The sequence below is a fragment of the Bactrocera dorsalis genome, chromosome 3, assembly GCF_023373825.1.
Source record: "Bactrocera dorsalis isolate Fly_Bdor chromosome 3, ASM2337382v1, whole genome shotgun sequence".
In the NCBI taxonomy this organism is placed as follows: domain Eukaryota; kingdom Metazoa; phylum Arthropoda; class Insecta; order Diptera; family Tephritidae; genus Bactrocera; species Bactrocera dorsalis.
In genome coordinates this window covers 2,251,408-2,264,775 of record NC_064305.1, presented here as the reverse complement: position 1 = coordinate 2,264,775, position 13,368 = coordinate 2,251,408, and the positions used below count along the sequence as shown (strand labels likewise).

At 38.7% G+C, this 13,368-nt stretch overlaps 1 protein-coding gene across 6 annotated transcripts in view; it reads left to right on the top strand.

Annotated features, from left to right (window-relative positions):
* The window catches only part of LOC105230165 (pneumococcal serine-rich repeat protein), a 166,477-nt gene extending 153,969 nt beyond the window's left edge, over positions 1 to 12,508 (top strand). For all 6 annotated transcript variants that reach the window (XM_049450782.1, XM_049450781.1, XM_049450780.1 and 3 more), the window contains one exon: positions 4,195 to 12,508. In XM_049450782.1, the coding sequence (XP_049306739.1) occupies positions 4,195 to 7,488 (3,294 nt within the window). In that variant the 3' untranslated portion in view covers positions 7,489 to 12,508. The remainder of the gene's footprint in view (positions 1 to 4,194) is intronic.
* The last annotated feature ends 860 nt before the right edge of the window (positions 12,509 to 13,368 follow it).

Genomic DNA, 13,368 nt, shown 5'->3' with positions numbered 1-13,368 from the left:
CGCTGTTGACTCTGACATATATTTTCACAACGTTAATGAAAAATTGCAACAAGCAACAAATCGTTGGCTGCAAAAACAAAATTCTTTTGTCCCACTAACACACCCACACACACGCCAATACAAAGGCACACACACTCTAGTGGAGTGCTCTATTGCAAATGATTGCTCAAGACTGTAGCCGGTACTTGTGCGTGTTTGTTTACGTGTAACTCTCGCGGCACTTAAATGCGGTAACACACCTAGGAGTGCATAGAAAAACAGCGCCTACAACAACAAAGCAAACATACATACTCGTACAAGTATGTAAATCAAAACAGGCATGCAAACAATTAAGAGATTTATGCACTCGTTTATATCTTTACAAGTGTATGTGTGTGTGTGTGTGCGCTATTAGTCAGTAATACTTCTATAAAATAATCACTGTCAATTTCATTAGGATTCAATCACACACTTCACGCAATCAAAACAAACAACAAAAACGTTATTAAATATAGCTGAGCTTTACGTGGAAAATAAGGTATTTAAGCGTAAACAATTATGTAAGTGAGTGGCTGCATCATAATCAGCGCTTAGAAGAGTGATAGCTAAATTTAGCTTAAAATGAAATTGAACTTTGGTCTGCAATGAAAAAAAAAGCGAGATTTTCGGAGCGCCGTTGAATTTTTTAAGGCCTATTTGATTTTTGTATATTTTTTGTTGTAAATTGTTTGCTCCATCTAACTCCTAATGTGTCTACCTCTCATGCCTGCTGCTAGCAATAGCATAAGCGTGGAGAAACTCACTCTCTAAAGGCTTATAATGATCTATGATGCCATCATGAGACCTTTTTTAGTTTCAAACGAAGCCCATAGATCCACTTGCTTGTATGCACAAGACAGGCAAACCCAACAACAAGTTTAATATAGAAGTAGCTTAACGCTACTGCTAGTGGGGTTATGTACTGCTTAACTAGCTTTGAGCGCACTTTCAGTGAGTTGAAGGCCCGTGTAAAGCAGCTCTGGTATCAGATTAGATGTATACCTAATACCTAAAAAAAAAGCCTACTTTACTAGAAGCCGCATTTAGGAGAAGTATCACCTACTGCTGGCTGAATTGCTGCCACTTGTACTTGAAAGACACTAGTTGATCTTACAGTCTGAAAGCAGAATTGATTAATAGCCGGCAGAGGACTCCCCCTCCCCTTCCCCGTGTAAAAAATTACTGTTTCTCTTCTCCGGCGACTTCGCCCCACCCACAATCTGTCGGAGGTATGTGGACGGAGAAGATGCCGCTAGGAGCAAGCTCCGCAGCTTTGTAGTCCAAGTTATCAGAGGTGCAGCCGAAATGAGAGAGGATTTTGGAATGTCCCTCTCTGACTCCTAACGGCCGAGTGACTAATGAGTACATTCGACACGTTGGGTTTGTTGAGGTTAACCCAGACATCAGATTTGACAAAGTCTGGGTTTTCTGCTTACGAGGCAGGAACCTCTGAATGCTTTTTTCATCAGAGGCCCTTGTCTGATAATTTGGATTGTTTTTGTAAGAGCGGGATAGAGGACTGGGCGCATATAATTGCAGAATGCCCGATATACTCAGACATTAGGGATCTCGGTGGTATGAGGATTAGTTGGGTGGATGGATGTTTAGATATTAGCGTTGTGATATCCAATAGTCGGAATGCGAACAATCTAGAGCTGTATGAATACTCAACCGGTAGTCGTTCCGGCTACGAGGTCTGAGCGGAGACTTAATTCTGGTACCACGGAGAGCAAGAACCCTTGGAGTACGCTTCAACAAATGCCTTCTTCACACTCTCCACAGCATTGCGCTTAATAAGTTTCGGTGAATATTGTTGAATCGTAGTACTTGCTTGGTACAACCCCTGATTCATTTCGGTTACATATACCCGATTGTGATGCGAGCGCCTCTACTAGAAAATACTATTTTTATAAGATCGATAAATTTCAATTGCCAACATCTAATTTTCCAGAAATATATACATTAACCTTTCCATTTCACCCTTCAAAAATGGCATCATAGATAATAATCAGAAAATTTTAACACCATGAATACGCGCATTTTACTCTCATAACGAAGACTAAACAAAAATAGACAAGAAACACTCGCTTAGCAGTTCATAAACTTCGCCACACTTCCGCTCGCACCGCTTGGAGAACATGTACTCGTATGTGTACTCAGTTCTCCCTGCAGTAGCTCGACAACGGCATTGTCTTTTCCACGCAACTTCCTTGCCATAAAAGTCATTTTAGTCTTTAGTTGCCTATAAATAACTTACAAATGTTTACAGTACAATTGAGCGTAGTCAATGGGGTCTTGTATTGTTGTTTTTATTCACCCTTATTGTTCTTGCTACTTTTGTGTGAATTTAGGGCAAGTTTGAATGTGCCTCAAGTGCAACTAAGTTAGTGCAGCAAGATTCCTGCGATATGGGCAAAGAATGTGTTGCGCATGCGCAACTATGCTCTTGATATGCTTAACTGAGCAGCAGTGTTGGTGGCGGATTAAATGCTATAGACTTTGTCAGCGCTGTCAGTGCTCCTTAATTGTTATGTAAACAAGAACAAGTGTACATAAATTGTGGGAAAGCAGGAAATTTAGCATAATGAAATGCAGAGAAGTTGTAAGTAGGAATTATAAGGAAGAAAGGAAGTAACTATGTAATATATAAATTATGTAAGTTAGCACATTTAGCACACTTAGTATTTTATTTAGACAAACCTTTATTCATAATTTCTAAATATGTAAATTACCAATCTATGTAATTTTGTGAGCAACCCTCGCAACGCGCATTTGTTTGAATATTTTGACAGGCGCGTGTTTTGACAGCTCAAGTGTCCCACTCAACAAACAATTTCTAATTCCAAATTCAGTTCAAACCGAGTGATAGAGCGCGCAATGTGCGCTGAAGCGTTTGCGCGTGCGCATACTCATAGCAAAAGATATGTGACGTTAAGAGCGGCTCGCGTGCGCATTTTTACACAAAATATTTCAAAAATAAAAATAGAAAGGAAAATAAAATTATAAACATAATTAGAAACAAATTAAGTTATATGTAGCACCTGAACTGCGGCCGAAATAATTTTAGACAGTTTTACAAAATATTTCCAGAAATAGATTCCAAACAAAACAACAGAAAAAAGTCATTTAGCAGTATTTAAACTAGTTACTAAAGCGCCTGCTTCTGCTCCTAGTTCATCAGCATTACAATTGATAGCAAGATAAGGCACTCCTTGACCAACCCTTTACTATCTGAGTGGATGGTCATCTCTCTGAAGGAGGCTGCACTCCGGAGCAGTAAATCTACTTTCACTTTAATGGCTGCAACCTCGGCTTATTAAACACTGCAATAGTCAGGAAGTCTGAAGCTGGAGTTCATGGTGAGCTCCTGACTGTAAATTCCACCAACAACCTTCCCTCTAGCTTTGACCCATCTATAAAGAAACTCACTGCCTCCCTCTTCCAACGGCTTCGTCCCACCCAAAACTCCCTCGCCGGTGGGTGGGCAGAGAAGGAACCGCCAGAGTTCGGCTTGGAGACTCTAAGATCCGGCATGAAGTCAAAAGTTGAGAAGTTTACCGAGTGTTCAGACAGGTGTTCTTTTAGGAACCCAAATTCACTGAGTCTGATAACAACTCTCACAGTTATTGAGTTTACTTGCAAGTTTTCTAGAGGCCTTCACTACATAAAGACTTCATAGAACATAAAGGGCTTGACTATGGTGTCGTAGAGACAGAGGACCACTTCCGTGAGAAACCAATGGCTCCTCTAGCAGTATAAAGCAATCGATGCCTTTAAAACTATGAAACTATGGTTCCGAGCCAGCTGTCTTTAAGAAAAAGTTTAGAAACCCTGAATAATCGGTTGTATGGGAAATATATATTATAGTTTTACGATCTGACCGATTCCGAAAGATGATCAATAGAATAGCAAAATGCAAACACGTATTAAATTCAATCGGAAATCTCAAAAAATGACGAAAAAATTATTCTTCCTAAAAAATTCGCCATAAAAAACGTCGGTTTTAGATTTATAGTCTCTTAGACAAAGCTATTCAGAATGATGCCTGGAACTTTTCTCGCATAAGCGATTTTTACTTTTTTGGCTTCCTGTAGAACAACTCACTCTAGTATCTAGATATAATTATCAAATCCGTCTGCACTAATTTCATAAAATTATGCCTCTCTTTACTTGCAGAAAGAACTGCGCGACACCTGCTACTTCAACGAAACCATCGTACACGGTTATTTCGTGTTTCGTTCCGTAGTCGATCTGCAGCGACGTGTCGGCTTCACGCACCGAGGTAAGGCGGTCGGGCCGAAGAAGAATGTCAACGACGCCTGCTACCTGTTCACGAAGATACAGGCCGATCAGTTTTTCCATCAGCACACCGATTATTTTGCACCGAAATCGAAGAGCACCAAAATCATCAGCGGCATTGCCAACGCACCGCAAACCACAACCGCCACACACACAACATCAGGAGCCTCAGCGCGTTCGGCGTCGCAGCGAGCAGCGCTCTCGGCCGCCGCCACAACGGCGACTGTTACGGCGACAGCGGCACAACGCAATTACAACAGCAACAACAAGCTATTGCGTACCAACAACAAGAATAAGCGAGTGAATGGCGTGCGCAGCAGCAATACCAGCAACAACAACAATAGGAACAGTAACAATAACCAAAATGAAGAGTACACTAATGGCCATAGTAGCAATTTAAGCAGCAGCAGCAGCAGCAACAATAATAACAACAGCAATCAGAGCAGTAATATTAACCACAATAACAGCAGTAATTTAGTTAGCAATAGTCAGCAGCAAGTAGATTTAAGTCAGCAAAAGCAACACAACAACAACAGTAATGGCCGCACGCGCGAACACGTGCGTCAGCAACAACAACATCAACAACAGCAGCATCAAGTGCGGCATCATCACAACGATCCGAATTTGATAGCGCGTCGCCAGCACCACGAGCACAAACAGAAACGGCGACAGCATCAGCGCCAGCAGCAGCGCCTGCGCAGCGGCAAAATAACTAGTCCAGCAACAACAACAGTGGCGCAAGAACGCGCCTCAGCGACAACAACGACGAGAGCCATTTATAGTACGACAGCAACAGGCGCCGTAGCGCACAGCAAGCAACAGCATGAAAAAGACGCGCTGCATGAACCGCAACCGGCGACCGTTGCCAATGTCGCGGCTAAAGCTGCCACGGCAACGTCAATAATCATGAAGTCAACCACAACTATTGCCAATAAGCGCAAGGGACGAAGAAGAAAGGGACGTAAGCAACGAAAGCAACAACAAGCACAGCGCGCGCAGCAACAAATGTTGCCGCTTGCAGCGCGCGAATCCACGAAGGCCGCGCACACACCAACGCCAACCGCTTGGCTGTGGAGCGATTCGCCAACGCCATCGCTCTCGTCACTGTCAACGCAAATGCTAGCCGATGTGCCGAGCAGCCTATCGCCCGCAACAACATTTGGCGATTACAGCGGTGAATGGCAGACCTCAGTGCCAACAAACGTCGACGCGACGTCCGTCGACAGCAAAGCGTCTTCATCTTCAACACCAACGCTGTCGACGCTGCCATCGGACACACCTACAGCAATATACTTGGCCTCAACGACCGACCTCAGCGATGGCGCGTCGTCGCTCACGCCAACAAGCGACTACAACAACAACACCGATTTCACGAGCGTTGCGCCAGCGGATGAGGAGTCGTCGCTGAACGCTACCTTGATTACAGAAATCGATGAAAGTAGAATGTGGCCGGAGCCTACAATAGCCCTAGACGAGCAACTAAACAGTATTACTTCCGAACAACAACAACACTTTACAACACAAAATGTGGCCACGTCAGTATCAACAGCGGAGTCCATCGCGCCTACATCAACCACATGGTCAGAGAGTAGTGAGCAGAATTGGTCATCAAGCACACCAACTAAAGACACTGATGACCTTGAAACAGTGTTCCCCTCACCCACAGCAATCGTCGACACTGAAAGCGTGGCGGCCACAGCAATTTTCTCAGAGGATGGCAATGTGACAGAGGAGACGCAAACCCTTGCTGAGGCCACCGATTTATATGCAACAATCAATTCTACCTCCAGTGAAATTGAAGCGCAAAGCAGCAGCAACACCTACAACGACGATGGCAACACCGAAGCACTGACGGAAGTCGGCGACACGCAGAGTACAACAACTGCACAGCGAAAAGTCCACAGCTTATCGGCTGAGCGCGGCAATATCGGTCACATGTGGCGAAAGCAGTCTGGCATCGCGGCAAGCATAGCCACACTGCTGCACCAACAATTGCTGGCGACTAGTGCCAGCAGCGGCAACGTGTACGCTTGGCGCCCGCAGCGTGGGGAAGAATACTCAGATGAAATAATCGTGGCTACAGGACGACCAGTCGCCGCAGAGCTCGAAACGACAACCGACGTTGCTTCGGGCGACCGTGCAACATGGTGGCAACATCATATGAATCACAGCGGCACGAACTTTTGGGACAAAGGCATTGCTGATGAGGTGCCGAACAGTGGCGACGATGCCGATTTGGATTGGCTGAAGCACCTCACCAAGCAACGAACAGCCAGCAAGCGCAGGCATAACAACCGCAAGGCCAACAACAACAGCAGCAGAGATGTTGAGGCAGTGTCCCAGCCACCTTTGCAAGCGTTGTCGACGAGCGTTTCTAGCCTTAGTTTCGGCAAGAAATATGTGCCGGAAGGCAAAACACAACGACAAAGCAGCAAAGCGCACAGCGGAAGCAACAAATTGCCAGCAGCAACAACAACAGCGCACGAGTACAGCAGCACAATGGCAACATCGCGTTCCAGCAGTGCAACAACGCACAGCGCGGGTGTTATTACGCCCGCAACAACAACCGCAAGAATGAATGATAATACATTGGCAACAACAACGACAATGCAACACCTATACCCACTGCAGCAATTGCTGGGCAATAAAACTATTTTGCCGCTACACAATCCACCCGCGTTGGTGCACTTCGATGGTAACAGCAATCACCTGGCACACACACACACACCCACAGTAAGCACGCTCAGCACAACCACTTCCGCCGCTGCGCCCACTTCAACAACTGTAGCCGGCGACGCGACCACCGCCGTCGCAGCGTTAACAACCAAAAAGTCAATACGCATCTCAACGCAAAAGTTGCTGGCCACGCCCTTTCATCAGTTGACCTATGTGCGCAACAACGCCGGCGACATTGACATCGACAACATGGACAACATCAGCGTCTATCCGGACCTGCTGGAGGAGTCTGGCGAGCTGGCGGAACAGCGCTCGACGGAGCGCGCCGAAACCGACGCAACACGCAATAGTCGGCTGACAATCGTTAGCGGTTATCTGCCAACGTCGGCGACAGCGACGCTACCCGAATCGATACGACTTGCAAAAGTCAAGATAAATAAGGAGAGAAAGCGTATGATGAGCCTGCGAAAAAGGCATAGCAGGCGACACGCGTAGTCGTGGTTTGAGCAAAACCGAATGAGCATTTAGCAAATTGTTATGTCTAAAGTTTTTGAACTTAACCAAAAGCTTACGAAGTGGCGCTTTGAAAACCAGAAATGTCTAGCAGCTTAAAAGCTTTCCAAATTTTGCGCCATACATCATAAGCAAGTTCACGACGCAACCTAATCACATTTTAAATTGCATGTGAAAGCACAAAGCTTGTAAGCTTTTTAGTGATGTTTTTCAAAATTTTTTCCCAAGTATTGGATTTCCTAAAAAGTGGACAGTGTGGTCATGTCAAGTCATGTGGTCTAGAAATTTTTCAAATATTACCAAAGCGCTTACTTTACATTCGTAAACAGGAGCAGGTAGTGAAAGCTTAAAACTACGCATGAAAGCTTAAAACGATCTATGAAAGCTTATAAATGAAAGCTTGTGCTTATACAATTTTCTCTTTGCTAACAAACATCAGGCTTGTTTGCATCAGCAGACCGTAGCAGTCAGTGAAAGCTTCAAACGTTGCATGAAAGCTCATAAACGAAAGCTTTTGCTTGTGCAGCTTTCTTTCTGTTCATAAAAATCAGGCTAAATGAAAGCTTTTGCTTTTAAAGCTTTCTTTCTGTTCATAAAAATCAGGCTTTACTCTTAAAAATAGTTGCGGTTTAAGATTTGTACTGAAATATAAACTGATTAAAAATAATTGAGAACTCACAATATATGTTGCATAACTATTATATCTTATAGATATTAGAAATCCACAGTTTTTTAGCGATAACAGATGAATAAATTGAATATTTCACAGCGAAAAACCACGAAATTCACGAAACACCGAACACGACGCAGAGCCGAACTCATGCAAACACGAATTGCACGAACGCTGCGTACTCGCATACGAAAAACCACGTTTTTGAACGCCACAAACCATTACTGTGTTGCAGAACATAGCGAAAGACCGTTGATAACTGTAAACACTGAATAGTTTAATAGACAATGTTTAACGCATATTTTGTTGCAGTTAATTAAAAACAAATGAGACAATAAACAGCTGGCATATGTAGTTTATGGTTAAAAAATATATGTATCGAAGCAGAGTCTAGAGAGCGAAGCAGCTAACGCCAATACAGATGCACAGGAAGTAGCTAAAAGGCTCGAAAAAATACATTTCGTCACCTAAAATGCAAAACAACGTATGATCAAAATAAAATTAAAATCGTTTTCAGATATGATAAAAAAATATAACCATTTTATAACCCAAATATGAGTGTATGATAACGAAAATATAACCATTTTGTAACCAAAACTCAATTTTTTGTTTTAAATTTGTTTTTTATTATAAATTTTTTCCTTCGCCGGTTATTTTGCATTTTAGGTGACAATATATATTCAAAAATTCTACTTTTGAAAATAAACAAAAACAAAAAATAATACATAAATAGATCGTAGAGCAAAGAATTTTTGACAGAAATTATTATTAAAGCGTTAAATATGCTTTTTGATATATGCAGAAAGCTAACTATACGAATATAAGTGCATAAATATTGTAACAGAAGAATTAGTATCTAATAAATGTTTGAAATTTTGCACGTTTAAGCCTTGGCGAAGCGAAAAAATCTTAACTCAAAATAAATAAAACCAAACTACAGAAAAAAAAACAGTAATTTCCACTGAGAAATGAACGTTTTATCAACTAAATCGCACACAGTAACACTTCCAAAATACCAAGAAAAAATATATATACGAAAAAACATAGTGAAACAATTTGAAAAAATAAAATATAAAAATCATATAAAATTGTTTGCAAATTTAACTAAACCGATAATGTAAAATATACCTTTGCGAAAACGAAAAATGCTTGAGTTGAAAATATAAAAGCATCAATTTACTAAGACGAGCATTATTTATTTGGGAACAGTGGTCAAATATACAAGAATTGAAGTTATAAAAATGCAAAAAAAATATCAAAAAATAACAAAAAATTATAGTACGAAGCAGATTTTCCTATAATTACAGCAATAATTAATCACAGCAAAGAAATATTAAACATTTTGCATTAAACCAAAAAAGAAAAATAAAGAATTTAGACTTTTGCAAGCATACTAGGCGAAAAATTATATACAATTAAAAACAATTTAATATAGCAAACACTTAAGGGAACTATTTATTAAAGGCGAATTATAGCAACTACTTAATTAGATGAATAAATTTATTAAAAATTAATATTAATATAGTATTGCAGAAAAAAATTCCAAAACATGAAAGCATGCAGGCTACAAAATACTTTGGATTTAAAATGACACTGAAGTAGTAAACTGTAACAATTTTGAAATTCAAAAAGCCACTGAAAAACAGGAAACTGATTTTTTATTAAATAATTTCGAAGGTTTTACTTTTTCTTTATATATTTAGAGTTTTTGTAATTTGTATGAAAGATAAATAATATGCAGCGCGCTCACACAAGCAAAATTATGTTGAAAAGAGCAAAACTGTGCGTTGATTGGTCAGGATAACGTACTGCGCCTGACTCACGCATACCAGCAAAAGTAATGCTCACAACAAAGTTATACAGAAAAGAGCAAAACTGTGCTCTGATTGGTCAGGCTAAGAGCAATGCTGCGCGCTGATTGGTTGATTCATAAGTTAACGTGTTTGCGTGACATAAATCGCAACTTCAATTCTTCGACACTCTTAAGCAAAAATCAGCCTGCAAACTCAGCCTGCAAATACTTATATTTTCTACATAATTTCGAAATTTAACTAATTTTTAATAGACCGTTAAACAAATATTTAATATGGACTTCAATAACAGAAGTATCAACAAGAAACTATAACAACACGTTTAAATAAAGAAAAAATATTGCAAAGTTAATAAAGAAATGTTACCAAAACAAATTTGTTGCTCGAATATTTATTAACACTTACATATATAACAGCAGAAGAAGTGTGTATTATTTATAACCGAATTGAAAACAAAAAACTAACAGAAATCCTAAAGTAACAAAAAAGAGCTGTTTCATGACTTCAAAACCACAGAACCTGAGGAATATATATATATATATATATATATAATAATGAAGACTTAACCAAACGAGAAATGGAATGTTGAGAAAAACTACTTTATAGTTAATAAAATAATTTCCATTTCCACTAAAAATGTAAACTTAAAATTAAGCCTAAACGTAAAAAAGTAAAAACGCGTATGAATTTGTATAGATGAGCGTACGGTATAATGAAATTAAGTAGTACATAATTAAATATGTTATGTATATGTAATAACACGTGTACTTGAAGCTGCTATGGCGAATATGTAGGCACTGCTAATAATTGAAAAATATATGGAGAAACTACTAAGACACAAGAAGAGTGTATAAAGAATACCGAAGCACAGTTTTAAGGCCAAGCGGGAAATAAGATCGAATAAAACAAATAGGCAGCAACTAAAACATAATACATTGTAAAAATAGTGCTTAGTTTTATTTTTAGTTTTAATTATAATTTTCACAAATTTTATTTTAATTTTTTTTTACCTTAGAAACGTTTTGTTAATTCTACTGTTAATGTAATGTATAAAAAATAGTGTATTAACGCTTTTTTTTGTATTGTAATAAATATATATTTTTCACTTAACCCCAAATAGGTATTTAAACTAGTTGAGCATCTAAACAATAAGCAAAGGAAAATATGCAGAAAATACGAAAAAAAAAATATTCATTCACACACTTCAGTTAACTACTAATTGCATAAGGCTTAGACATTTATAGGAATAAATATGTATGTAGAGTATTAAAATGAATGGAAAACGATAGCAGTGTAATGCAGCAGGTACTATAAGTAAAAAAGAAATGATTAATGGCAACAAATATGCTGGTTATAAATATTGTAGCATAAAAGTGAAGGGAAATCTAACGACTAAACAATAAAAAAAATGAAAACAAAACGAAAATGTTTTAAACGCCAATATTTGTAAATTAATTTTGCTGCCTCAAAATATATAAATATGTATGTATTTAACACATAATTAACTATTATATATACACCAACAGCTAACCAAACTTTACATTATTTAAACTAGCTATGCATATTTTTCGCACACAACTGCAGATGTCGCAATAATATAATTTCCTAATTTTTTGACATTTTTTTCCCTATTTTTTTTCATAATTTTTTTTCATAATTTTTTCTATTTTTTTTTTAAACAAATTCCCGTCTAACTATTGCTTTGCAGTTTATTACTCACTCACAGACACTCGAGTCTCTATTCGAAAACCTACGGCGAGCACTTTTTTCGCGCGCTTTCACGACGCACGAGCTTTTACAGAAGCTTTTACTAAAGCTTTCACTCATATATAGTACCACGGCATACGAATTCACTTTGTAGATAATTTTCCTTAGTTTTTAAATAAAATAAATAACTACTACCAATTATTTTGTTTAGTTCAACTATTAATTAATTTATATTTAATTTGTGTATAATTAATGATTAATTATTTATGTGTAGAAAAGAAAGCGCCGCAACTGCTAAATAAAATCAAATATATATATAAAATACTAATGTAATGATTTTTTATTAATTTTCTTGAACAAATATTTTCATTTTTAAGTTATTTAAATTTTATGCCACAAACACTTTTACTTTATAAAATATAAAAAAAAAGTTATAATTTATGGAATTGAAAATTTTAAATTTTTTTATAAAAATTTTCGTTTAAATCTTTGGTCACACAATAATGTTAAAAATTCACGCATTCTTACACAATAAATCTAAAATTGCAACAACAATTAGTGCATAACGAAAAACTAAGAAAAATTGATATTTACTCAAATGAAGAAATGCGTACAGCAAACCCTATTAATTCGCAACTAATTATAATGAAAATATATAAAAAAGGTATTTAATGAAACGAATTCTTAGTTACTACGTTAATTTTCAAGGGCATAAGAATTTATGAAAAACGTAAAATAATTGAAAAGTGAAAAACTGAAAGAGATAACTGCGTATAAATAAATTTAATATTGAAAAATATTAACAAAAAATTAATTGCTGTTTTATTTTCCAAAGGCAACTTGCTGTGGCGAGTTCAAAGGAAAGGCTTAGAAGGCTGCAGAATATGAACAGCATTATAAAGGGTCGAAAAAGGCGGAAAATGCACACACTTTGACTTCATACCGGATCACTAAGATCATGGAGTCGCCAAACCGAACTCTGGCGGCTCCATCTCTACCCATATATAATACCTACGAGGGAGCTATGAATGGGAAGAAACCGTTGAAGGAGAGGGACAGTGAGCTTATTTACGAATGGGTCAAAGCTTAGGAGAAAAGGTGGTGAAGGGGTTTACTGTCAGGAGCAAGAAATACACTCAGATAGCAGAGCGGCGAAACTAGTCTTGAACCGCTATCGGTAAAATGGGAGCGAGTCGGTGTTCCCGTATTCTCTTGTGTTCTACTACTGGTAGCTGGGCTTCGCGAAAGCTTGAGCAGCGCTAGGCCACCATAGATACTTGCGCAGTCGCAAAAGCCTTTTGGCACAAGATTGATCGCAAGAGATCTAGTTATTACTTTGCCCTCAGTAAGACAAGCCTCTCCCTAGTTGTGAAGCCCTTCTAGAGTCCATGCTGTAGATTGCGAATCTTACCACACGCCATTTGCAGAAGCTGTATGGAGGAAGATGAGGTGAAAACAACTCAACAGTTCCTTTTTGACTGTCCCGCTTCCCAAACGCAGGAAAGTCTAAACTTAAACACTTTGGAGCGCATACCTTCAGACATCTCACCGAACTGGAGCGGGTTGAAATTAAACGCGTAGGCAATTTGTATTGGTTACTAAGTGTTTTGCTAACCTATAAGTCTGAACATAAGAGTTCTTCTTTTCTATGGCTTTACAAAGGACACCATTAAA